This window comes from Olea europaea, chromosome 2, assembly GCF_002742605.1.
Source record: "Olea europaea var. sylvestris chromosome 2, O_europaea_v1, whole genome shotgun sequence".
NCBI classification, from domain to species: domain Eukaryota; kingdom Viridiplantae; phylum Streptophyta; class Magnoliopsida; order Lamiales; family Oleaceae; genus Olea; species Olea europaea.
Window position 1 is genome coordinate 22,502,877 of NC_036238.1, and position 26,751 is coordinate 22,529,627.

The 26,751-nt window shown below is 34.0% G+C and overlaps 4 protein-coding genes across 4 annotated transcripts; 3 read left to right on the forward strand and 1 right to left on the reverse strand.

Moving 5' to 3' along the window:
• Positions 1 to 1,872: 1,872 nt before the first annotated feature.
• LOC111366859 (protein STRICTOSIDINE SYNTHASE-LIKE 4-like) lies at positions 1,873 to 7,814 on the forward strand. The gene is made up of 6 exons (XM_022987549.1): positions 1,873 to 2,141; positions 2,225 to 2,437; positions 2,900 to 2,967; positions 5,590 to 5,826; positions 6,480 to 6,612; positions 7,447 to 7,814. The coding sequence occupies exons 1-6, from the start codon at positions 2,004 to 2,006 to the stop codon at positions 7,717 to 7,719; spliced, it is 1,062 nt and encodes a 353-aa protein (XP_022843317.1). The 5' UTR covers positions 1,873 to 2,003; the 3' UTR covers positions 7,720 to 7,814.
• Positions 7,815 to 8,497: 683 nt separating this feature from the next.
• Positions 8,498 to 14,440, reverse strand: LOC111366864 (proteasome subunit alpha type-6-like). Its single transcript, XM_022987554.1, has 9 exons — positions 14,187 to 14,440; positions 13,991 to 14,085; positions 13,649 to 13,730; positions 13,003 to 13,099; positions 12,088 to 12,146; positions 11,913 to 11,995; positions 10,177 to 10,272; positions 9,300 to 9,359; positions 8,498 to 8,847 (listed from the first exon to the last, which is right to left on the reverse strand). Exons 1-9 carry the CDS (start codon positions 14,260 to 14,262, stop codon positions 8,755 to 8,757), a joined length of 741 nt encoding a protein of 246 aa, XP_022843322.1. The 5' UTR covers positions 14,263 to 14,440; the 3' UTR covers positions 8,498 to 8,754.
• Positions 14,441 to 16,508: 2,068 nt separating this feature from the next.
• On the forward strand, positions 16,509 to 26,427 carry LOC111366871 (protein trichome birefringence-like 14). The gene is made up of 7 exons (XM_022987561.1): positions 16,509 to 16,838; positions 21,213 to 21,443; positions 22,329 to 22,664; positions 23,262 to 23,402; positions 23,933 to 24,128; positions 24,302 to 24,900; positions 25,906 to 26,427. Exons 2-7 carry the CDS (start codon positions 21,290 to 21,292, stop codon positions 26,133 to 26,135), a joined length of 1,656 nt encoding a protein of 551 aa, XP_022843329.1. The 5' UTR covers positions 16,509 to 16,838; positions 21,213 to 21,289; the 3' UTR covers positions 26,136 to 26,427.
• On the forward strand, positions 17,555 to 20,557 carry LOC111373854 (protein trichome birefringence-like 16). Its single transcript, XM_022996442.1, has 5 exons — positions 17,555 to 17,574; positions 17,806 to 18,036; positions 18,889 to 19,224; positions 19,822 to 19,962; positions 20,493 to 20,557. Exons 2-5 carry the CDS (start codon positions 17,883 to 17,885, stop codon positions 20,555 to 20,557), a joined length of 696 nt encoding a protein of 231 aa, XP_022852210.1. The 5' UTR covers positions 17,555 to 17,574; positions 17,806 to 17,882.
• Positions 26,428 to 26,751: the final 324 nt, after the last annotated feature.

Here is a 26,751-nt window from a genome sequence, read left to right on the forward strand (position 1 = left end):
TATTAAACTAAAGGATATTGATTGTAAGGAAAATTTTCAAATAAAAGAATACAAATAGATGGTTTTCTATGATTTCCAGTAGGGAGTATACCGTACATTGACAAGTTTTTTGGAGAGTTTTTTGCTATTAATCATTTTTATATTTGCTTTCTAATCTTTTCTTTTACTCATTTTTCGATTTTGGATTGTTTATCCACCCTCAAGTTCACGCCTTCTAAGTTTTATTTGTGGTTACTTTAGAACAATGTGCTATTTTTATTTGAAAAATTCTATAAAATATTTAAAGTGAAAAATAAACTAATTCTTGAATTTCAATAATTTGCTTCTTTTTTCATTTCATTTCTATTTTTCTTATTTAATTTTATTTTTATATCACACTAAAATATATAAGCATCATTTGTTGAAGATTTCTATATATTTATGAGTAAAGCCTCTTATACACCGAGTTTTACACTCCCCTCACATGGAGGGAGGGGTTCACGCCCAATTAATGCGCAAGCCCCGCCCCCATGTGAGGGGGTTGTACATTGAGCTGTAAGACTCGATATATGTGTAGCAGCTCCATATATTTATTGTCTCATTTTCTACTTATATTAGAAGTGGACATAATGAAAATTAAATGTAGCCAAGTACAAAAAAATATTGGTTCAACCCATTTCGGCCTTTTGACCATTGATCCTTTTATTTTTTTGGGGTCGATTTTGAAAACTTTGATATACAAAAATATATCTTAATACTATAGGATCGTCAAAAAAAGGCACTGGGGAAGAATATGTTCTTGAGTAACAATGACCGATTGAGGAATTCATCAAACAGGTCGACGTTTTACCAATTTTTTGGTCCAAATGCACCACAATGTTATACTCAAAATTTGCGCAAAAATCCTTGATCTAGATCTGAATATGAATCTGAATCTGAATCTGAATTGGTATGCATTATTGATCAAGAATGCTGTAGCCCTTAAAATATTCCTAACAGGCCATACTTGTGAGCTTGTACATATAGCAGAGGGATTCGATTATATACTCTTAGGGAACATAAAAAAGTCGTGACAATCAACTAGTACATTTTATATAGGTGACTCTTCAACATGACTTCGTCTAACTTAGTGATAAGCATAGTTTTAATACATAATTTGCCCTTAATCTTGCTTTTCTTAGTTAATCTTTTCTTATTCATATGTTTTGAGTTGGAATGGGTTAACAAGAATCAAAGGGAAATTTGTTTACATTTTATTAGTTAAAGAATGGTTGATTAAAAAGTTTGAGCCATTGGTTTGAATGGATCGTACAATTTTCAAAGGTGAGTTTAATGTGCTTCTTTACTTCTCACAACAACACGTAGCACGCACATGTTAACGTGGGTGGACTGACTACTAATTTCTATCTATTTTATTTTTATCTTTTTTATTAATAATAATAATTAGTATGCGTCTTAAATAATTGTTGGAATATAGGGACTAAAATTGCAATTTTCATTATGATTAGTATTGGGCATTGTTCTAAAAAGCTCCCATAAGTTTTGTCTTGCTTGAAGCATGGCCTTATAGTCTAATCACGCTTTACACTTTTTTTTTACGCATATGCAAAATTTGCTTTTCAAAATACTAATATTACGTTTCTATATTTCTATAAAAGGGTCCTCCTGATTCTGGGTGTCGTCAATTGATATTTTAATGAATTTTAAATAATTATAAATTCTAATAAATTACATGAATTTGAATATATTTCCTCATAATCCCATAATTTTAATAGAATTTGTAAATTTTAAAGGATTTAATTGAAATACATTAAAACCCAATTGAAAACACCTGAATCTTGAATAATTTTTAAAATTCGTTAAAATTTCAACCGAGAACCCCTAATCATGTATCCATCTGCATCACACCACTATCCAAGAAGAGACTTATCCAATTTTTGGAGTCATGGCTTTTGTCAGCAAATTTGTCTTTAAATTAAAAAGCCGTTCATCACAGCCTCCATTGGAAGTACTAGTGTCAAGGTATGGACAAGAGAACATGTTCAGCCATTATCTTAGCTTCTGCACTGGCAATTGCATTCCAAGTCTTTGTTTTATCTCCAATATCACCCGATATACTTCTTCTTCCAACCTCTTCAATCCCATCAAACAGCAAGTTACAGGTAAATATATACCTTACTCGTAATTCGTGTGTGTGTATAACAAACGGTTTATGCTACTAGTTTCTTTTTGGCCTAATAAATAGGAAGTGAGTAAACTTGGAGAAGGGCTTTTAAAGAAACCAGAAGCCATTGCCGTCGACAAATCTGGCGTGCTTTATACGGCTACAAGAGATGGTTGGATCGCAAGATCGCACAGAAATGGATCCTTGGAGAAATGGAGGCATATTGACAGTGATAATTTACTTGGAGTAACTGCAACAGCAGCTGGTGATCTTGTCGTCTGCGACGCAGAGAAGGTAAATCGTATTGAAGAGTAACATTTCTTAACAATTTCAGCTTTTCGATGAGTTTGTTGGACACATCTGGTGAAAGCAGCTCAAGTCTCGCCTCTAACCATTCATGAAAATTGTGTACTTTTTTTTTCTAATAATTTTAGCTTTTCGATGAGGTAATTAGACACAACATCAAGTGAAATCAATTCAAGTCTCGTCTCTAAACATTTAGGACTTTCTTAACTATTTGTCATTCGATGTAAATCGCAGTTCAAGTTTCACTTCTCGTCATTTGGAAAAATTGTGCACCTTTAATGAAAATAAATCTGACTACTATGTTGTAAAACTAAATTTTTAAATAAGTAAATACAATCCCTTGTTAATAAATAAGGTTTTTAGATAAAGGGTTCATCATGCCTTAATACTTCTCAAGAATTTTGTTCATGTTTTCAAGTATTTACACTCGTAATTATCGTGATGGCACAGGGTTTGCTCAAGGTTGGAGAAGATGGTGTCACCGTTCTTGCATCCCATGTTAATGGTGCCAAAATTTTGTAAGATCCCTTGTAAATTCAATATCAAGTACATAATTTTCATAATGAATATGAAAAAATTGATCTGCAACTTTTGTTAAACAAGCTTGTCTAGAAACTTCAATGTTAGGTAGGAATATTTTTTTTTTTTTTTTTTCCTTTTTTCAAATCCTCTTTGGACCATTTACTTTGCAATTATCCTATTTGTACATCATTTTTTTCACATCAATTTTCACACTCCTCTCACAAAGGTGGGGTCCACGATTATTTTAATCGTGGACCCCATCCACTTGTATGTGTGTGTACTGTGATAATTAACGTAAAAAAAAGTGTACAAATAGAATGATTCTTTGGCAATTTATCGAAGTCTCTAGCTAATTGATGTCTATTTGAATACGCAATAAGAATTATTTATAGTTGTCTCTATCATCTCACTCTAATTTTAACGAGAGATATAATTGAAGAGTGATATGCTATTATTAAAATGCAACCAGTCGATCACGATGTAAATGTTGAAGCTTGGAAAGCCACAAAAAAATTCATGTCGATTATATAATATTTAATTTAGTTTGATTAGTAGATTTATTTACCTTAATCCTCTCTTTTTTTTTAAGGAAAAAAGGGCTTTTACGGCCCTAATAAATTTTTTATATTTAAACTTTATTTTCTAAAATTACAAAAAAAAAAACTGTCCATTTTGTTGGGAATCTACTTATACATGCACAGCGAAATTTAAAATAATTTTCGATTCCCACCAAGAATCGCCTTTGTGTTTAGATAGAAATTGTGATAAGATTGTACCTTTTTCAGATCTGCAATCCTTTTGCTTTTCTCTTTCGTTCCACAACCTTGATTCGCCACCACAGCTGTCCAATTGTTCAGCCTCCAACGGTGCTTCACACAGAGAATATGATTGCAGCCTCTAGGGTTTTCTCTTGTGCCAGCAAGAATAATGAAAACCTTATGGACCTCAAACCCTAGTTATGTATTTATATAAACCCAAACAGGCTCGGTTCGGTCCGGTCCAATAATTAATTAATCCAATTAATTAAACTCGGTCCGTGAATTAATTAATCCAATTAATTAATTCGAAAATATAAATAACAAATCCAATTAATTAATTTATCCAACGATTGTTAAATTAACCAATTGGCAATTTGCAATGTTCCAATTCTCTTTTGTGTGTGACCCATTAGGTTCCCGACCACGATGCCTAACGACGTGAAATATTATTTCGATCTAATCAAAATTGATAAATTAAAACACCCTTTTAATTTATCGTCAATTCACGTTCACCGTCCCTGATTGACATCTAGCAATGTGTCAAGGCAATACATATGACGGGAAATGTCACGTGGTATGACAAAATCAAATTCGTTCGTTTACCGTGAAACTATAATCCCTTCATCAATATGATCCGATCAATTACGAGATATGGAGCTGTGTCAATCTCGATCATCGATCATATCTTTCACTCCACTATTAAGTCAATATAAGTCGAAAATTCCTTTTCGACTTATGAGTACACCTTGGCCAAGGATTTCATCATTGACTTAATTGAATGAAACGCAGATCATAATCTCCTACTATTTAAGAGTGACGAATCCTTTATTGATCAATCACAACCTTCATACGATTCTTGACGTACCCGAACGATGTCGTATTAGCAGCCCTTTTCAGAGCAACATTCAACACCACCAAAGTATGACTATCCTCATATAAGATACCATGACGACCTCAAGTCAAAGGATCAATTCCACTATCGAACGTTAGAGATTAACCACTGACACTCAGATAGTTATCCATGTGGAATCTCTCGACGGGTCTCCAATGTTCTGTTCTATAACAAAACATCCACGTGTTCATTTAAGTGTCACCACACTTTAACTTGTGAGATCAGCTACTTACTTCACAAGTAAGAAATGTCACACGTGATGGTCTATCCGTAATAACGATATCCGTATCTCGTTATTACTTACGACCATGGATGATTTAAGATTCAATCAGATGTAATTTGTATCTCACAATCACAACTCCTTGTAATTAACAAATTACGAAAATTTGAATTTACGGACTCTATTATTTATTTAATTGTCTATTAGTTAAATAATAAATTTTTCATTTAATTGCATTAATTATATATAAAAGTATTTATGTCCAAAATTGATTGGACCTAGGGCATAATACTTACACATTTTACACCAGATTGTATTATGTATTTGGATTAATTAATTATGTCCCTATTAGCCTACTATTATTCAATGAAAATAAGTTTTGGAATAATATATTTTTGTAGAATGTGTGATTAAAAAATAAAAAATTAAATTTACGTGGAAAATATTTTATTATGAAAGTACGTGGTGGAAAATGAGTTTGAGAAAAAAAGTTTGAAATAATAATACAAAAGGGGCTATGCTATAAAGTTTGAATATTCAATCATGTTACTTGTACATTTTATTTGATATCATTGTTGAGATTGTGCCACGTGTCGACACATGATTGGATATTTTTTAAACTCAACACACTTTCCCGTCAAAGCATTTTTGAATTTGCATACAATATCATCTAAATTGTCATTTATATAATGTACAAGAAGTTTTATTCTTGAATATTTATTTATATATTATTTCAAATATTTAAAAGGTTTGCAGATGATGTGATAGAATCAGCAGATGGTAGTTTGTACTTCAGCATAGCAACTACAAAATTTGAGCCGCATGATTGGCACCTTGAAGTGCTTGAGGCAAAGTCGCATGGCCAACTTGCAAAGTATGATTCTTCATCGAAGGAGACGTCTATTTTGCTTGATAATCTTGCCTTTGCCAATGGTGTTGCCCTCTCGGCAGATCAAGACTACTTGGTCGTATGTGAAACTTGGAAGTAAGTATTTTTTCAAGAATAAATGCTTAATTTTTCTTAATTTACTCGGACGAAACTGGTAACATATTTAGTTGTGTTTGCATCAAGAATAACAAACTAAGTTCACATTTGATCCCGATTTTCTAAAATTCCTATTTTTTTTTTTGTCAAATATATTTTCAACAATACATTTAATTAATTTTTATCAAGATCTACTCAAAGATATAATTTTCTAGAACAAATAGTGGTTGAATTTTATTCTTAATAAATTTGACGTAGATTACATAAATCCTTTTTCTCTAGTCAATTCTACTCATTGTTATATTTATTTAAAAACTTAGACAATTAGATCATTTTATTCTACCATTTCCTCTTTATGACTTGTACCTTGAGATATCGAAATATGAGGATTTAAATTATTCCTCTTAATAAGTTTGATCTTTTTTAATATAGAATATTTAGTTTTACTACAGTATTAGAGCCTTTAAGGATAAATGAATAATTTAATTCGATTAAGATTCAAGTGAGCACATGAATCTTAAGATTGACGTACTCAAACAAAGCACCATATTGAGGGCATGTTAATCTCTACATTAAAAGTTTACACAAGTAGATTTACCCCTTTCAGCAGTTGCCGAATTTAATGGACTCACCATTTGAGATTTTGATGGCAGATATAGATGCTTAAAATATTGGCTAAAAGAGGAAAAGAGGGGACAAACTGAAGTATTTATTGATAATCTTCCTGGTGGCCCTGACAACATAAATCTTGCTCCAGATGGCTCTTTTTGGATTGCTGTGTTAGAGGTAAAACTCACTGTGAAGCTTATCATGGGATTGTTTAACAAATCATTTCATAAAAGTTTTTAGCAAATTTAGATAAAAGTTGATAAAATTGTGACTTCATGATATAAATGGTTAAAATTGAAATTTGATCCATCGACAAGCACGAGGAATTATTTCAAGAAAAGCTGCAAATTTTGTAGTCAATAACCATATAAACTTCCTGTGTTTATCCAAAGGTTTAATGAAATTCAAGATGAGAAAGCTAAAAACTTGTCGAACTAAGCTTTCTTTTTAGAATAATGCTATTTAACCCTACTGAAATTGCAACATCAATTTGGGTGCACACTAAATGAAATGTGAAATTAAATTATTTATTTAGTTTGACTTATCATTTAATGTCAAATTAGCTACATAACATTATTCTTCTTTTTACTTTCCATGTATTCCTTTCTCTATTTTATTATTCGAGCAACAAATTGATCCCTAACCTTAAAATAGGGCAAACTTGCCCCCAAACATTTTGTTAAACTTGAAATAGTAGGTCCTTAGTAACAAAAACTGTCTAAATCCCCTATTAAGCGTCATGTAACCCCCACCTATCCGACTTTATGAAGCCAATTTTTTGGTTTGCAACTTAGGTTAGTGCCAGGGACAAGTTAATGAAGATGTAGTTGTAGACTAGCTTCTTACTCAAGTGATAGGTCACTGAAATTCACAACATAATGTTTGCAATATTTATAGAAGGAGACTTTCTTCATACTTGAGATGAGATCTACTATGATTTTTAAGATCTCGATGAGAAAATAGATCTAAACTCATCATATTCATAACTGAAGACTTTCTCTGGTGCTGCAGGTGGTTCCTAAAAGGTTGGCATTCGTGCACAGATCAAGAGTGATAAAACACATTATAGGGCGTTCCTCTAAATTAAGCAAATGGGTAATTGGTTTCAACAACAAAGCAATGGTTGTCAATGTAGCAAGTGATGGTAAGATTATTAGGAGCTTTGACGATCCAACGGGAAAGATTATGTCATTTGTAACATCTGCACTGGAGTATGAAAATCATTTGTATTTGGGAACTCTTAATTGTGACTTCATAGGGAAACTGCCACTGACAAATCCATGAGAATAGCACTATTTGATTTGGGATTGCACGCATCAATAATATTGTAAAAACGAGTCGTAAATCATAATCTAGTTTTGTTTCCTTGGTGCTGGTTATATTTTGTTTATCAAATTGATGAAATCCAGGTTTTGCATACGGATAAGGGAAAGTACTAAGAGAACTTTTATGTGTAGTATTAGACGAGACTAGAAGTGCAATGAACAAACTTTTATGTTGGGATGTGTTAATCCATTCTACCGAAAATGAATGAGAATCTGGAGAAAAACTTAGATATGAAAAAGCACTCGGACTGCGACTCCACCTATGTTTTTCCACTTTTATCATCAAACGGAAAAAACTGCATTAACAGAAAAATTCGGACAAATTGTTTGACAAAAGAGCGTGTGACATTTTGTAATTGAATGAAAAACATGACTGTTTTTTAAAGAGTCCAATGACATAACGCCACGTGACATTATATCACAGTAACATGACTCTTCTCAAATTCCCGTAATTGACAATTATGTATTTGAATTGATAATCAATGTTCCTAAAATGCCTAACAATCCCTGCGATACATTTGCATTTTCAAAAAGGAAAGCTCATTTGAGTAAGCCTCAACTTCCAAGACAAATAATACTCGTAATTAAAATACTGTGATTCCTTTTCATTCTTGTTTACAACAGAAATGGCAAGAGAGTGAATTGTCATCCCCAGACTGCCAGTAATAATATTTGTTTATTAAATCAGTGAAATCCGCTGCATTTGAACAAAACCACAGTAAAAGGCAAGGCTCAGATGATATCTCGTAATAACAACATTGTCAAATAATATTAGAAAGTTAGTGTGGTGAACGAGATTAGTGTGTCCTTGAACAACACAAGGCTCAGATGAAAATCTGGAGTCAATTGACAATAATCATTGAGTGCGATAAAGCGAGACACCGAACCAGAATTCGATGTAGTAATCCATATGCAAAAGCAAACTCATTTGTCTATCCTACATACGAAGACAGGAAGAGATGCAGAAATTTTTTATAGCAGAATGTTTTGGAAATCAGTCACGCTCACTAATGGCAGTCAGGTGCTCATCGATTTCCTCAGTTGATAAAACTTTGAAGACTGGATCTTCTTTCCTCACGACACCCACCTGGTAAAGAAGATTTAATTCACAGTTAAACATGCTCAACCACTCAAAAAAGTAATCCATTTGTGCTAATATCAAACTTGAGATTTCCCCCTAAAAAAGATTTCTTTTTGCACACAATGGGCAAAATGTTGCATCATTAAAAAGGAATACAAAATTGATGTCAGATGTCCAAGATCAGACATTGGAAACATAAGTAATCTCATTCAAAGTAGTTATTAGGTCGTCTTTTGCATTCTCTCATTTGGTAGATAAAATTTGTGCAAGCCAAAAGACTTGACTAGACGCCCAAAAAAACCTCTGAAAATGGAGTGGAGAACAATATCTTGAAGGTAATGTGTGACATAGAGTCGAAGAGATAACAGCAGAGCAACCATACATTATAAAAAATAAAAATACGGAAAACAAATAATTAACAGGAACAAGGAAGTGCTATTATCAGCTATGTTAACTACCTCAATCTCGCTGGCTTTGAAATCCTCCTGTAGAACAGATTGCAGAGCAGAAATTGCAGTCTATAAAAGAAGCAATATTACAAAATTAGAACTCAAAACATTAACTGTAATATAAGAATCAAAAGCGTTTGTATAGACGTGCTAATACGAAACAAACTCAAGTATAAATTACTCTGATTGGAAGAATTTTCAAGACTGAAGAAAATATCATCTCCCTCAGCTTGGTAAGGTATAAAAATTCCACATGGCATTCCAAGCAACGTCCTTTAATAAATCAAGAGCAGTATCATTTTTTTTACTTGCTTTCCAACTGGGCTTTCTATAAACAAATAATATTGCACTCCTCACTTTTTTGGTAACACGTTCTACGATTCTCAACTCAATATTAGCAGAATTTTATTCAATTCAAACTAAAGTTTACTTTCTGAGATTCGTCAGTTTTCATGGGTTAAAAATGTAAATAAGAGCAATTCAAGGATAACTTTTCCATGCTTCGTAAGCCTGGTCATTCTACAAAGAAGTACAGGACCTCAGCCAAATTTATTCAACATAGTAGTATCATATTAGGTTTCAAAACATCACTCCTTTTATTCACCAGGTTAAAAATCAAAGACTATTACTTGTTTGAGCCCTATTTTTTTTTTCAAAAAATGTATTTCGTAATAGTGTTATGATGGAGAATGTGTGGTTAAGAAATAAGGAAAAGTTTTGGGTTTGTGTGTAATATTATTTTGTTGAAAATGTGAGATTAAAATGAGGTTAAATCACTGTTCAATAATGCATTTTGATGGAAAAAAAAGGGGGCTCATACAAGGGCTATATATCTAAAATGCAAAACTTCAATACAAAACATATTCATGATGTGACTTTCCTTTACCTGTACAGTTTCCTCATAGGAAAATGAAATGTCATTTTTCATCTTCTTTTCCAAAAAGTTAATTGCCTCTTGCTCTTTTGATCCGGCACTTGTTGCCTAAAAATTCAAGATGAAAGTAAATGGTCACTCCACCACCAAATGATGCCACATTAAAGCGTAATTCTTCAGTAAAAAGGTACAGACAGAAGGGGGAAAATAAAAATTCATTGCTAACATAACTGACTCCAACTGGAGGTGATAAAACATTTATTCGGCAGGAAAAAAAAAAATCTCAACCCGGAAAAATATCAGCATAATGCTAAACAAAATATCTTAGCCTATGTTTGGCTCATACTTATAACTGTTTATAAACAAGTAACTTTTTATCTACACAATTTGAAGGACCCACAAGTACTATCTACTTATTATAATTTAAGCCATTTATAAACACTTCCCAAACATACTTTTAGTTTTGTACTCAAACAACTACACTCATGACTGTGGAATCAAAGAGGATACCATGTACTCGTTTCAATTGCATTTGTCTTTTTTATTTTGAGATATTTGAACATCAGAGTATTATTAGCCCCTGTTTGATGGCCATTAATTATAAAGAGAAGTTGGGGGAAAATGATGTTTTGAATAATAATTTTTTTTGGAGAATATGTGGTTAAGAATTAGAAAAGGTTTCGGATTTACGTTCAAAATATTTTATTGTGTGAATATGTCGTTAAAAATGAGTGTGAGAAATAAAGAGTTGAGAAATAAAGAGAGTCAAACAGGGGCTTATATCAGTTAAATCCCATCTTGTTTGTTTGATACTAGGAGAATGTTGACAAAGCGTAAATTATAATTTAAACATGTCAAACATACTTCTTTTTCTTAAAACATTTGGTGCAATCCAAAACTTACTACTACTTATTATCCACACATTCCATATGACCCACTGCTCATAAGCACTTCAAAGTATTACCAAACAAGAACTAGTTACATAACTAGCAAAAGGATTTTGAGTAGTAGCTCTTAGGCCACGATACAATTAGTTAGAACATATGATGTTGGAGTTCAAGAATTCAAAGAAACTAGCGATATTTTAGTTGCTTGGAAATGAACATACGACTTAAAACAAAGCCAAATTCATCAGATTCTATCTACCATAAGGCGCCTAAGCCAAGCCCATCTAAGAACACACTGCAACCTGATTCTTGCATTTAACAAAACTACAAATTGCTTTCAGTCTCAAAGGGAACAAGGTAGAAAAATATACCTAGATATTGATGCTATGGATCTATGATTAAGGATCATTAGCTAAGGATTTGCTATTATTACTTGGAACCACTTCCCAATTTCCCTCGAGCTCAAATACAATGACAAAGCCTCCTTGACACTACAACAGACAATGCTTACAAAAAGGAATCTAGAATTTGTGAGTTCTAGATCACAAGAAGTTACCAGCTACGTTAAAACTGGTCGGACTGCTAGGACAACCAACTTTGATGACATTGAAAGAGAAAATTCATTAGTGTAGTTTTTTAATATAATCTTTCCAAGTAATCAAGGCTTGGTAGCAAGCTACCAACCCCTATTGCGAGAAGTGGCCTTGGTCAGTAATCAATATTCAATTTATCATTTTGGATGATCACAAGCGCCTATAGCAAATAGCTTCTACAGACAATGGAAATGATGTTTCAGGAATGTTACATCATGCATCAGAAGCAACAATTATGAAATTCCTTACAAATAAAAATTGTAATTACCTTATGACCATAAAAATGGCCAGCAGGATCACATTTAAAGAGCTGAGGTCCTTTCTCCTCATCAATACCCAATATCATTGCAACTTTACAATGAAAACAAGAAACAATTACTAACAAATTATGTGAAAATAATATTGAACCCTTTCATTAAGTTCACAAATGACTAGCAACACACCTATTCCAAGGGGTCTCATATACGCATGCTGTGTATAAACCTGAGACTTGTCTGCAATCCTGTAATTAATTGGGCAAGCTTATCGTCAGTGGCCAAAAATATTAATATACATACATACATACATACATACATACATACATATGTATGTATGTATGTATGTATGTATGTATGTATGTATGTATGTATGTATGTATGTATGTATGTATGTATCAACATCCAAGAGAAAGTATACATATCATGTTAAAATGTCCAAATGAAATTTCCCAATTGCTTACTTCACAAACCAAGAATGGGTTTCTTAGAAGACTGAAGAAGTTGAAAAGTATAGGAGATTATTATGTACTGCAGAATCTGGAATGGTATCGTATAAGCAATTTATTTGCCTCCGTTTGGCCCTTTGACTCCTCTATATTCGAAATATGCCTCTCTAGAAGCATTACGATCTGCAGCTCAAATGGTCCCTTATGAAGTCTCAATTGGTCTTATTCTTATTGTGCACCTTGTGAGCGCGTTTGGATCCGCAAAGGCAAAGCCCAATTAACTCATTTTTCTGATTGACGAGTGTTAAATTAAATTTTACTTTTCTCTCTCCTATTTTTAACCACAGTCTTTCATAAAATAATATTACACTTAAATAAAAAACTTTTACTTCTTTTTCAACCACACATTCTCCGAAAAAAATAAAACCATTCCACACATTATAATTTGAAATAATGGGGCCCAAATGGGGGCTTACAGCAGAATCCTAGGACTCCGCTGTTTGAAGTTCTGGACTTCTGATCATTATAACAGTCAGATCGCTGAAAAACAGAAGCAATTGGCACAAATTACAAGTAAAGATCAAAGCAAAGCCAAAATGTCAGGCCTTTCCTTGCACAAAGTTGCCAACAGCAACATGAAATAAAGTTATCGTACCATTTGGCCAATATGTCAACAGGCATTTCATATCCATATTTAAAGTGGAACTCAGCAGCTTCATTCCTGGCTTGTTGGACCAAGGTCCTTGCATCAGCTTGAAAGTGACAAGGACAATTAAAACAAAACAGACATCAGATCCTAATCTTCGAAGCAAGCAAGTCACAACGGAGCATCTAAACCAAACTCCACGTCTAAATAGGATTTCTTATAGCAAAATTGCATTCAAGATAAAGAGAACATTCCATGTAAGCTAAAAATGCATTATGCACCTCTAGGATTCATGCAATGAATCTCTGCACTCTCATGTCTACATTTTTCTTGATACATTCTTATATAGAGATCTCAGCGAAAGATGAATTGGAATACAATCTATATGGTTTTTCTCTAGTAATTGGTAATAACGATCTAGCATATCACCCAATAGTTAGTAATCAAATAGCACAATCAACATTTTTTTGTTTTCAAATCTTCTTCCAATTACTAATGAACTAGCTCCACAAGCCAAAAGAAAGGCAAATAGTTAATTAACCAAAATCCCATACCTTGACTAAAAAATGTTTTAGCCAATAATTTGCACTTATTTGAGATTAAACAATACTCCAGCGTATACATACAAAAAAACACTAGGTCATGGTAGATGTACCTGTCATTCCGGTAGCCAATAGACCAAGATAACTAGTAATGGGAAACAAATGTGTCACACTTGCCTGATCCAAAAGCTTGTCCTGCTCCAACATTTCACAAAATGGTAAATATAATGCCAAACAAGCTATTTAATGTAATCATCTCACTTCCCCCATTTAAAGATGTTAAAAAAAAAAAAAAAAAAAAAAAAAAAAAAATAATGATAAAAACATTTTGAGAAAAACTTTTGAACCAAATCAAAAAGTATACCTGTATGATTCTAGACTCCACAAGCACCCTGGAAAACTTCGTTCTAGGTGGACTATATATATATATATAAGAATTTGTTAAATGTACCGACCGGAACTTTCTTCTGAGTAACTACACAAACGGAGTCCTTTCCGCGCACACCAATGGAGGTGATTCCACTAGCCTTAACGGCTTTGAAAGCGTACTCTGCACATTTAAATTATACATAGATGTAAAACCCTAACAAATCAAAATAAATAAAATAAAAACGAAACGAAACGAAAGATATACAGGCTAGAAGTTCTTACCAACTTGGAAGAGACGACCTTCGGGAGAGAAGATCGTTATGTGACGATCGTAGCCGCCTCCGCTTCCCCGACTCATTTTTCAGATTCGATTAAGGATTTTGAGCGTGTGGAGTTTTGATGGTTTAGTTTTATTTGTGATTTTGAAGTGTAAGAGGCAGATTGTACAGATTGGGGTTTAAATTGAGGAGAAACCAGGTAGCTTTTTGTCCAAGACAGTGAATCTGACTAGTGGGAGAGGTGGAAGAAGAGAGAGTTACAAGTTCGTAAATGCCCCTTATAGTTTTATTTTTATTTTTTTTTCATATTTTTTTTCATATTATTTTTTTAACGAAGTGTCCCATCTTGCGCCAGACTATATCCTCGTCCCTGAACCTCCGGCCCCTCAGCTGCTCAGGGAGGTAAATCGCAGGTTGTGCCCTTGTTGGTTCTTAGGTTCCCACGTGGCTTTTACTCCTTCCCCAAAGGGAGCCTCCTCCATGATTATTACATCACCAAACTGCTCCAACCCTTCCTCTGGTTATTACATCACTTGGCTGCTCCAACTAGGAATCGAATTCCGCACGCTTGGTTCCAAAGCCCCCCAATGTGATTGTTCCACCAACTTGGATGTGTCCTGGGGGGCAATGCCCCTTATAGTTATTTTCACATATGGTCACTGAAGTTTATGTCAGTCTTCAAATTGATTTTTAAATTATTTTTATGATTCATTTAGTCACTAAATTTAATTAATGTTAGTCACTCTACTAATGAAAATAGGATAAAGATATTTGAATAAAATCTTGTTGACAAGGTGTATTCACTCTTACAAAATTAGCGAACTCCACGTGAATTTTAAAAAGTCTACTTGTGACCCCCCACCCCCATTACGAATAGTAAATAAGGGAGTTTGCAAAAAAAAAAAATTGTTCATTAGCATGATCCATGAAAATAATGTCCCTCTCTGCCAACATTTCAACTTTCACTGACCTACTGTCAACCTTTTTTTTCCACTAGACATTCTCAACCTTTTGAAAATATAGCAGAACTTGTCCTTGCAACCTATTTAAAAAATACAAAAAGAAAAAATTAAACCCTTGTTTTAGCCCCATTTTGAGGGAAAAAAATGAATTTTTGAATAATGTATTGATGTGAAATGTGTGGTTAAAAAATAAAAAAAAAATATATTTTTTATTAACATTTATCAAATTCTCTAAAATGGTCTTCTAAAGCCTTTGTTCTCACCATTTTCTCGTCCTTGTTTTTGCCTATTTTGCAATTCATTTCCTATTTCACAGTCACTTTCAAACCTACCCACTTTCTTCCCTTTCAAGTTGACTACCTTATCGTCATGATTCTTTTGTCACTTATTTTGCTTGAGAGTTTCAAAAATAATCCAATACTGATGTTTTAATTGCACTAAATGTTCACTAACTTACTTATTGCATCTCTTATGTTCTTAATTTTTATTTTTCATTTACTGGTCGAACTTTTTATTTACAAAATTTGATGGTTTTTGTCAAAATGTCTCCTTCCCATGAAAATATTTTGTCGTGCTTTTATATATATTATTTGGACAATACTATACGTACTGAATTGTTTTATCGAATATTTTACCTACTACTCACAATAAGGATGGAAACCACATGTTGGCATTTTAAAATTCATGCGGGGCTCGCATGCATTGTGAGAGAGGGGACATCATTCGGTACGTATGGAATAATTCATATTATTTTTGTGATTCAAAAATAAGCCTTTTACTTGATTCCAATGAACTTTTTGGACGAATTATATTAATTAATAAAATTTTAGAAATTAAAATGAGAATATATTTACCCATTTTATAAGTAGCTTTTACTATTCATAGGTAATACATAATCAATAATGAAAATTACGACTTATAATAGTAAAATCTAAACTGATTTGAATAAATTAAGCTCCTGCTTGGTCGATATTAAAATTGAATTTTTAGTAAATTTTGATAAAAATTTAAAAATTGTGAATAACATAAAATAAGCGATTAAAATTAATTGTTGACTTTAATTTAAATGAAAGCCTTAGTACTAGGGCTAACCCAATTCTTGATATGAAACGCGTTCTTGCCAGAATTAATAACCAATTATGCCTCCGTTTGAGCCCATTATTTCTCATTACATTAAATTAAATTTCTTACTTTCTTACTTTTAACTACACAATTTTTAATAAAATAATATTACACGTAAATCAAAAACTTTTCATCCACTCATTTTTCAAAAAAATACTATTCATCTCATTATAATCTAGAAATAACGAGGCTCAAACGGCTCCCATATAACTTGATTATGTAAGGCCAGTCACATTATGAGTCAAAATAATATGATTCCCCGACCCTATTAGGCACCACTATAAATTTATTTACGATTCATTTTTTCTCCGCCACAATCCCCACCGCTACCGCCACCTGTACAGATTCCGTCATATTTAATGCCGCCGCGTTGGCATTAGACTCTGCCTTTTTCATCTCTCTCTGTCTTGTTCATTGCTTTGTAATTATTACCAGTTACTGTATAACAGGTAGCAAAAGAAGAAGAAAAATTATTGCAGTTTGCATAGGTGAAAGTTGTAGTTAATTTCGAAGTACTTGGTTGGAGATTCAGGGATTTTGGAGGTTTTAAATTGGGACGTTTTTGTAAAAAGGTATAAGTTTTACGTGACGTTGTTTGCTTTCGACACTCTCTACGATTCAGTTGTGATTTTTGTGTGAACAATATATTATTCTCTTTCCGTTCCGATCGATCCAATTTTAGAATTCATTGATAATTCTGTACAATTGATGATTCATTGTAACAGATTCTAGCCTTTACACTTTTTATTTTTGCATTTTATTCAGTTCTTCACGATATAAAATACCCCCCCCCCCCCCCCCCCTCAATTTGATGTTGGGCAATCAAAAAGCATCCCTCCCCCCCATATACTGAAACGTTTCACACTTGCTGTATGAAAAAAAATAATTTATTTTGTCATTCCATGAAAATGTGATGAGATCTGCGATCTGTTTGGGAAATGTGATTTGTGTGTTTGTGTTGCTTTGAATGTGATTTTTTGTATGAACTATGAGATGGTGGAGGAATATGTTCTTGTGGTGTGTATAACAAACTTATTTTTTGTGCAAATGGGACAAGAAGTTAGGTTAAGTAATGAAGTAATACTTCGTTTAGTCAAAAATTGGGTAAAAAGTGTTGAGGCTAAAGAAAGACACGGTTAAATGAAGTAGTGGTTGAATTTTGATCGTATGACAGCAATGATTGGTTCATGGCTGCAATTAGTTTGAGGCTAGCTGTTTCCCATTTCAATTGGTATTCTTTTAACTTGGTCACAAGTTTGAAAATAGCAAAAATATTTTTTTTTATCGCTTCTATCATCCACATCAAAGGTTTGAATTTGATTATTTTCAAGAAAATAATGTTGTATCTTCTAAAATTTGTTTAACGTGCCTTGAATTTGTTTGGATGATATATCTAAATATGTGCTTATATTTCTGGCCTTGTATGTAACTTTGAACTTTTGTATTTTTTTTTTTCATTGCTGATTGAACTTTTAAATTGAAAATAGTGATTACTGATGTGTTATGTTTCCCCTGCTCCTTTCTTGTGTGATGGTTTAGATATGGTAATTTGATGGAAATACCACGAATATGACATTCAAATGATTTTGAGTTCGGTGTAATTTGCGGTATCAAGGATGAAAGGAGCCTTCTATGGGCTGAAGCTTACACAGGTCTCTCTCATCCTCATCAGTTTTGTTTGTGCAACGGTGCTTATACTGGCATGGACGAAAACTACATTCCTCACTTCTTTAATCCCATCTCAGAGTAGTATTATGCGGTTGAACCCAGGTTTGCCTTTACTTATGATATTTACCTTGCTGGTTAAGTCATTCATTTTTCAATTTTTTTTTTTTTTTTTTTTTTTTTGGATCTGACTGGCGCATATAGACCTCAAGATTGCCTTTTTAAAAGTGTTTAAGATGCTATATTTTGGCTGGCAAATGTGCATTGACATCTTTAGTGTGCTTAAGCTTTATTACACGCTTGATTTTTCTGATGGCATTGTGTTGCGGAGTAAATAAAAAATTGTAGTGGGATCCTTGCCTGCTCTTACTTGTGTACTTTGTCCTACGACAGTCAAGTTAAATTTGTTAGAACAAATAATTGCTGTGCACTCAAGCTCGTTTGGGAGGGAATAAGTTTTCTTCAGGGCAGAATACAAGATTAGGTTTTTCCTTGCCTACCACCAGAATTCCCAACCCTGCATTGGCCCTGGATTCTTGGGAGTATCATGAATTTCTTTATCTGCTTCAAACATTAATCAGATATCTGGCACACTTTGATTTTTCTCCTTCTGAAGCTGAGCGGTGCTTTACTTTTCTAAAGTCCCTTTTATCTTGCATTTCCATCAGTTTTAGAGTTAGTGAGCTTAGGAAAAGTTTAGTTGGAATTATTGTCTTTCATGATCACTTTTCTAAATTCTTTTGCTTGATGCTACTCATTCCAGTATATTTTTTATTATCACTCTTCATTTATCAAATAATTATCTTTGTAAGAATGTGTTGTGCCTGCTGAAGCATAAATTTTGAAGTGGGGTTTTTACTATTGATCCTATTGTGGCAAATCGAATTGTTGTGACTTGCCTCTTCATAACATCTGAAATTAGAATTTCAGATTGTGATATATTTGGTGATGGTGCAGAAATCCCTCCTGATCTTATGGATGGAGCAGTTCCAGAAAAGGTTTTAGAAGGAAAAAACAGTTCAAAAGAAGCGGAAAGGGACAAAGTCGCAGCAGTAGGTTTGTCAAGCAATGAGTCTACTATTAAGGGAGAACACAGTAAAGTTTTGGTGACAGGTGATGGCGCTGAAATCCCTCCGGATATTACAAGTGAAATTTCAGAAAAAGCTTTTGGAGGAAAAAAAATTTCAAACGAATCTGACAGGGACAAAGAAGAACCAGTAATATTGTCAAGAACAGAGTCTACTATTAAGGAAGAACCCGGTAGAAATTTGGCAACGCCCAACAAAAAGAAAGGTAGAATGTTCATCTTGAGATTTATGATCTAAATGATCTCATCATTCAATTGGAATGCTCAATGAGTTTAGTTGCCTCAGGCCTTTGAAAGGCTGTTGTGATGTTTATTGTTTTTCATTTGTACATGATGCAACTTTTACCAGTACTGCTTTGTTAAAAAGTGATCTTTTTGATAGATTATGGCTTTTCCCCCTTCTACTATATTAAATTGGTTATATTGTCTATTTAGGAATCATAAGTTATGGTGTCTTTATTTGTTCTCGTGTCCATATTAAGTTATTTATATTCATAATATCAGCATCAATTTTGCTTGACGTCGTATAATTTTCCTTTAGAGTCATTGTTTTTGCAGTTTGAATGGCCCCGTTTGGGAGTGATTTTGAGAATTGATTTTGTGACCGTTAGGAGAAAAATGGGAACTACGTGTGAGAGAAGAAGTCAAATTTTACGGTTTAAATAATGAAATAACGGTCAAAAAATCAATTTTTTGGGGTGAAAAATCACTCCCAAACAAGCTCCTAATTTCACTGGAAATCCTGTTTAAAAGATTATCTCATTTATAAGGCTTCAGATTTTAATATTGTAATGCTTGTGCAGAAATTCCTCCAAGTATGATAGGATCCGAATCAGACAAGTTGTCAGAAGCAAAAAATAATTCAAAACCAGCAGAAAAGGGTGTAGTTGCAACGAGAAGTTCAGAGCAAAGTAAAAGTTCGTCAACTTGGACTGAAGAGAAAGGTTGGATACAAAATTTTAGTCTGTTTGCTTTGTTAAAAAATTGTTGTCATAACTAAAATTGAAATGCTCAATGAAGAGGATTCAGTTGCCTCTGGATTGTCCATTTTCTCCTTTCTTATGGATAAACCACTAGGAAATGGATTTGTAATAGATTGTCTATTCTTTCTTATGAAACAAGCACTGGTAAACGGGATCTGTAATGGAGCCAACTTAATTTCATGGACTTGTAGCCTTAAGTAATTTATGCCATATGAAAAATCTAAGAAGTCAAAATAATATTGAGATAGATTTTCTATTCACAAAAGGGAAGAAAGCTGTTGGAAAGGAGAATACGCCATTTGGAAAATTGTCTTTGGTTGGTATTATCCTTGATAGCCTATCATTTGGTTTTCTTATCTGCAATTATTCTCATATATACTCTTCGATATGGATCTATGATTTGTAATGGATACATTTCACTTGATGTTGTGCACATATTGTATAATAGAACTTATATTTTCATATTTTATTGTCATCATTACATTTTTCAGGGTGTAATTATGCCAAAGGTAAATGGGTCATAGATGATAGTCGACCCCTATATTCTAAAAAATAATTTATTTTGTCATTCCATGAAAATGTGATGAGATCTGCGATCTGTTTGGGAAATGTGATTTGTGTGTTTGTGTTGCTTTGAATGTGATTTTTTGTATGAACTATGAGATGGTGGAGGAATATGTTCTTGTGGTGTGTATAACAAACTTATTTTTTGTGCAAATGGGACAAGAAGTTAGGTTAAGTAATGAAGTAATACTTCGTTTAGTCAAAAATTGGGTAAAAAGTGTTGAGGCTAAAGAAAGACACGGTTAAATGAAGTAGTGGTTGAATTTTGATCGTATGACAGCAATGATTGGTTCATGTCTGCAATTAGTTTGAGGCTAGCTGTTTCTCATTTCAATTGGTATTCTTTTAACTTGGTCACAAGTTTGAAAATAGCAAAAATATTTTTTTTTTTATCGCTTCTATCATCCACATCAAAGGTTTGAATTTGATTATTTTCAAGAAAATAACGTTGTATCTTCTAAAATTTGTTTAACGTGCCTTGAATTTGTTTGGATGATATATCTAAATATGTGCTTATATTTCTGGCCTTGTATGTAACTTTGAACTTTTGTATTTTTTTTTTTCATTGCTGACTGAACTTTTAAATTGAAAATAGTGATTACTGATGTGTTATGTTTCCCCTGCTCCTTTCTTGTGTGATGGTTTAGATATGTTAATTTGATGGAAATACCACGAATATGACATTCAAATGATTTTGAGTTCTGTGTAATTTGCGGTATCAAGGATGAAAGGAGCCTTCTATGGGCTGAAGCTTACACAGGTCTCTCTCATCCTCATCAGTTTTGTTTGTGCAACGGTGCTTATACTGGCATGGACGAAAACTACATTCCTCACTTCTTTAATCCCATCTCAGAGTAGTATTATGCGGTTGAACCCAGGTTTGCCTTTACTTATGATATTTACCTTGCTGGTTAAGTCATTCATTTTTCAATTTTTTTTTTTTTTTTTTTTTTTTTGGATCTGACTGGCGCATATAGACCTCAAGATTGCCTTTTTAAAAGTGTTTAAGATGCTATATTTTGGCTGGCAAATGTGCATTGACATCTTTAGTGTGCTTAAGCTTTATTACACGCTTGATTTTTCTGATGGCATTGTGTTGCGGAGTAAATAAAAAATTGTAGTGGGATCCTTGCCTGCTCTTACTTGTGTACTTTGTCCTACGACAGTCAAGTTAAATTTGTTAGAACAAATAATTGCTGTGCACTCAAGCTCGTTTGGGAGGGAATAAGTTTTCTTCAGGGCAGAATACAAGATTAGGTTTTTCCTTGTCAGGGCAGAATACAAGGTTAGGTTTTTCCTTGCCTACCACCAGAATTCCCAACCCTGCATTGGCCCTGGATTCTTGGGAGTATCATGAATTTCTTTATCTGCTTCAAACATTAATCAGATATCTGGCACACTTTGATTTTTCTCCTTCTGAAGCTGAGCGGTGCTTTACTTTTCTAAAGTCCCTTTTATCTTGCATTTCCATCAGTTTTAGAGGTAGTGAGCTTAGGAAAAGTTTAGTTGGAATTATTGTCTTTCATGATCACTTTTCTAAATTCTTTTGCTTGATGCTACTTATTCCAGTATATTTTTTATTATCACTCTTCATTTATCAAATAATTATCTTTGTAAGAATGTGTTGTGCCTGCTGAAGCATAAATTTTGAAGTGGGGTTTCTACTATTGATCCTATTGTGGCAAATCGAATTGTTGTGACTTGCCTCTTCATAACATCTGAAATTAGAATTTCAGATTGTGATATATTTGGTGATGGTGCAGAAATCCCTCCTTATCTTATGGATGGAGCAGTTTCAGAAAAGGTTTTAGAAGGAAAAAACAGTTCAAAAGAAGCGGAAAGGGACAAAGTCGCAGCAGTAGGTTTGTCAAGCAATGAGTCTACTATTAAGGGAGAACACAGTAAAGTTTTGGTGACAGGTGATGGCGCTGAAATCCCTCCGGATATTACAAGTGAAATTTCAGAAAAAGCTTTTGGAGGAAAAAAAATTTCAAACGAATCTGACAGGGACAAAGAAGAACCAGTAATATTGTCAAGAACAGAGTCTACTATTAAGGAAGAACCCGGTAGAAATTTGGCAACGCCCAACAAAAAGAAAGGTAGAATGTTCATCTTGAGATTTATGATCTAAATGATCTCATCATTCAATTGGAATGCTCAATGAGTTTAGTTGCCTCAGGCCTTTGAAAGGCTGTTGTGATGTTTATTGTTTTTCATTTGTACATTATGCAACTTTTACCAGTACTGCTTTGTTAAAAAGTGATCTTTTTGATAGATTATGGCTTTTCCCCCTTCTACTATATTAAATTGGTTATATTGTCTATTTAGGAATCATAAGTTATGGTGTCTTTGTTTGTTCTCGTGTCCATATTAAGTTATTTATATTCATAATATCAGCATCAATTTTGCTTGACGTCGTATAATTTTCCTTTAGAGTCATTGTTTTTGCAGTTTGAATGGCCCCGTTTGAGAGTGATTTTGAGAATTAATTTTGTGACCGTTAGGAGAAAAGTGGGAACCACCTGTGAGAGAAGAAGTCAAATTTTACGGCTTAAATAATGAAATAACGGTCAAAAAATTAATTTTTTGGGGTGAAAAATCACTCCCAAACAAGCTCCTAATTTCACTGGAAATCCTGTTTAAAAGATTATCTCATTTATAAGGCTTCAGATTTTAATATTGTAATGCTTGTGCAGAAATTCCTCCAAGTATGATAGGATCCGAATCAGACAAGTTGTCAGAAGCAAAAAATAATTCAAAACCAGCAGAAAAGGGTGTAGTTGCAACGAGAAGTTCAGAGCAAAGTAAAAGTTCGTCAACTTGGACTGAAGAGAAAGGTTGGATACAAAATTTTAGTCTGTTTGCTTTGTTAAAAAATTGTTGTCATAACTAAAATTGAAATGCTCAATGAAGAGGATTCAGTTGCCTCTGGATTGTCCATTTTCTCCTTTCTTATGGATAAACCACTAGGAAATGGATTTGTAATAGATTGTCTATTCTTTCTTATGAAACAAGCACTGGTAAACGGGATCTGTAATGGAGCCAACTTAATTTCATGGACTTGTAGCCTTAAGTAATTTATGCCATATGAAAAATCTAAGAAGTCAAAATAATATTGAGATAGATTTTCTATTCACAAAAGGGAAGAAAGCTGTTGGAAAGGAGAATACGCCATTTGGAAAATTGTCTTTGGTTGGTATTATCCTTGATAGCCTATCATTTGGTTTTCTTATCTGCAATTATTCTCATATATACTCTTCGATATGGATCTATGATTTGTAATGGATACATTTCACTTGATGTTGTGCACATATTGTATAATAGAACTTATATTTTCATATTTTATTGTCATCATTACATTTTTCAGGGTGTAATTATGCCAAAGGTAAATGGGTCATAGATGATAGTCGACCCCTATATTCTGGCCTTGGTTGTAAGCAATGGTTGTCTTCAATGTGGGCTTGCCGCCTGACACAACGTACAGATTTTGAATACGAGAAACTACGTTGGCAACCCAAAGAATGTAGAATGGAAGAATTCATGGGATCTAAGTTCCTGAAGAGGTATATATTAGATTTTCTTACAATGTACAATATTTGTTTTGGGGAACTTAAAATATCTGGAGAGTTTGCATTGTTGTGGCACCAACCATGTTTATTCCCTGTAACTGAATATTTTTTTCATGCCCATTCCTTAGAATATTGATTTTTTATTTATTTTTAAATAACAATTGCAGGATGCAGGACAAAACTCTGGCATTTATTGGCGATTCATTGGGCAGACAGCAGTTCCAGTCACTGATGTGTATGGTAACAGGCGGTAAAGAGAGACATGATGTTCTTGACGTGGGAAAGGAGTATGGCCTTGTCAAATCTCGAGGTTCTGTAAGGCCTGATGGATGGGCTTATCGATTCCCAAGTTCCAACACTACCATCCTTTACTACTGGTCTGCAAGTCTCTGTGACTTGGAGCCCATCGACCCCTCTAATCCTGCCACTAATTTCGCTATGCACTTGGATCGTCCTCCAGCATTTTTACACCGTTTCCTTCACAAATTTGATGTTCTTGTTCTGAACACGGGACACCACTGGAATAGAGGGAAACTTAATGCCAACCGGTGGGTCATGTACGTTGGGGGTTTGCCTAATACCAATAGGAAGATTGCAAGTATTGCGGGTGCAAAAAATTTTACAGTTTACAGTATTGTAAGATGGGTGAACTCACAGCTTCCAAAATATCCAGGTCTGAAAGCGTTTTTCAGGTCAATATCACCAAGGCATTTCTTCCATGGAGATTGGAACACGGGAGGTACTTGTGACAATACTACCCCTCTATCTGGTGGGAAGGAAGTTTTACAAGACGAGTCTTTCAGGGTGTAATTATGCCAAAGGTAAATGGGTCATAGATGATAGTCGACCCCTATATTCTGGCCTTGGTTGTAAGCAATGGTTGTCTTCAATGTGGGCTTGCCGCCTGACACAACGTACAGATTTTGAATACGAGAAACTACGTTGGCAACCCAAAGAATGTAGAATGGAAGAATTCATGGGATCTAAGTTCCTGAAGAGGTATATATTAGATTTTCTTACAATGTACAATATTTGTTTTGGGGAACTTAAAATATCTGGAGAGTTTGCATTGTTGTGGCACCAACCATGTTTATTCCCTGTAACTGAATATTTTTTTCATGCCCATTCCTTAGAATATTGATTTTTTATTTATTTTTAAATAACAATTGCAGGATGCAGGACAAAACTCTGGCATTTATTGGCGATTCATTGGGCAGACAGCAGTTCCAGTCACTGATGTGTATGGTAACAGGCGGTAAAGAGAGACATGATGTTCTTGACGTGGGAAAGGAGTATGGCCTTGTCAAAGCCCATGGTTCTGTACGGCCTGATGGATGGGCTTATCGATTCCCAAGTTCCAACACTACCATCCTTTACTACTGGTCTGCAAGTCTCTGTGACTTGGAGCCCATCGACCCCTCTAATCCTGCCACTAATTTCGCTATGCACTTGGATCGTCCTCCAGCATTTTTACACCGTTTCCTTCACAAATTTGATGTTCTTGTTCTGAACACGGGACACCACTGGAATAGAGGGAAACTTAATGCCAACCGGTGGGTCATGTACGTTGGGGGTTTGCCTAATACCAATAGGAAGATTGCAAGTATTGCGGGTGCAAAAAATTTTACAGTTTACAGTATTGTAAGATGGGTGAACTCACAGCTTCCAAAATATCCAGGTCTGAAAGCGTTTTTCAGGTCAATATCACCAAGGCATTTCTTCCATGGAGATTGGAACACGGGAGGTACTTGTGACAATACTACCCCTCTATCTGGTGGGAAGGAAGTTTTACAAGACGAGTCTACCGATCATCTTGCTTCAGGGGCAGTGAATGGAACGGGTGTTAAGCTGTTGGACGTAACAGCGTTATCTGAGCTTAGGGACGAGGGTCACATATCTCGTTACAGCATTAAAGCCACACCTGGAGTGCAGGATTGCTTGCATTGGTGTTTACCAGGTTTACCTGATACCTGGAATGAGATTCTGTTCGCCCAACTATAGTTAAGCAAAGCTAACGACTGATATGAAACATTTCCGACCCCGTTCAATGAAATATTCAGGTGATAGATTACGTGATAGAAATTGCGTTCCAAACTCAAAAATACTTCATAGAATAAAATTTTTGATACTAAAACATAGGCTATTTTTCTCCAGTTAGGTGATTAGAAATGAGAAAAGGGGGAAACTAGTGGAAGGTCCCTAAATTATAGTCTGTATCTCATTCACGTTCTATTTTATGACTTCTGTACTTGATGAATATGCAAATTAAAACAACATTTTAACATTTGTGTTACCAAATTTTGCAAAGAAGCTTTAGTTATGTGAGGCCATGTAACATGACTATGTTCATGTTGTACCCCAGAGAATTCGAATCCTCCCAAATCAAGACAGGTTCGATGAATAGAAGATATAAGTATGATAATAAATACATGGTTGATCGTTTAACTTATCTTAAAAACATGTCGTGGATCATTCATGTGGACTGACCCGGCAAGATACTAAAAATGTAGTATTGACTCTATTGAGATAGGATAGATATGAATGTCCCGAAATGGGGAAACTTGTATAAGAAACTGAATCTAAACTAGAAAGCGCTTGAAGCCATATTTTTTGCTGG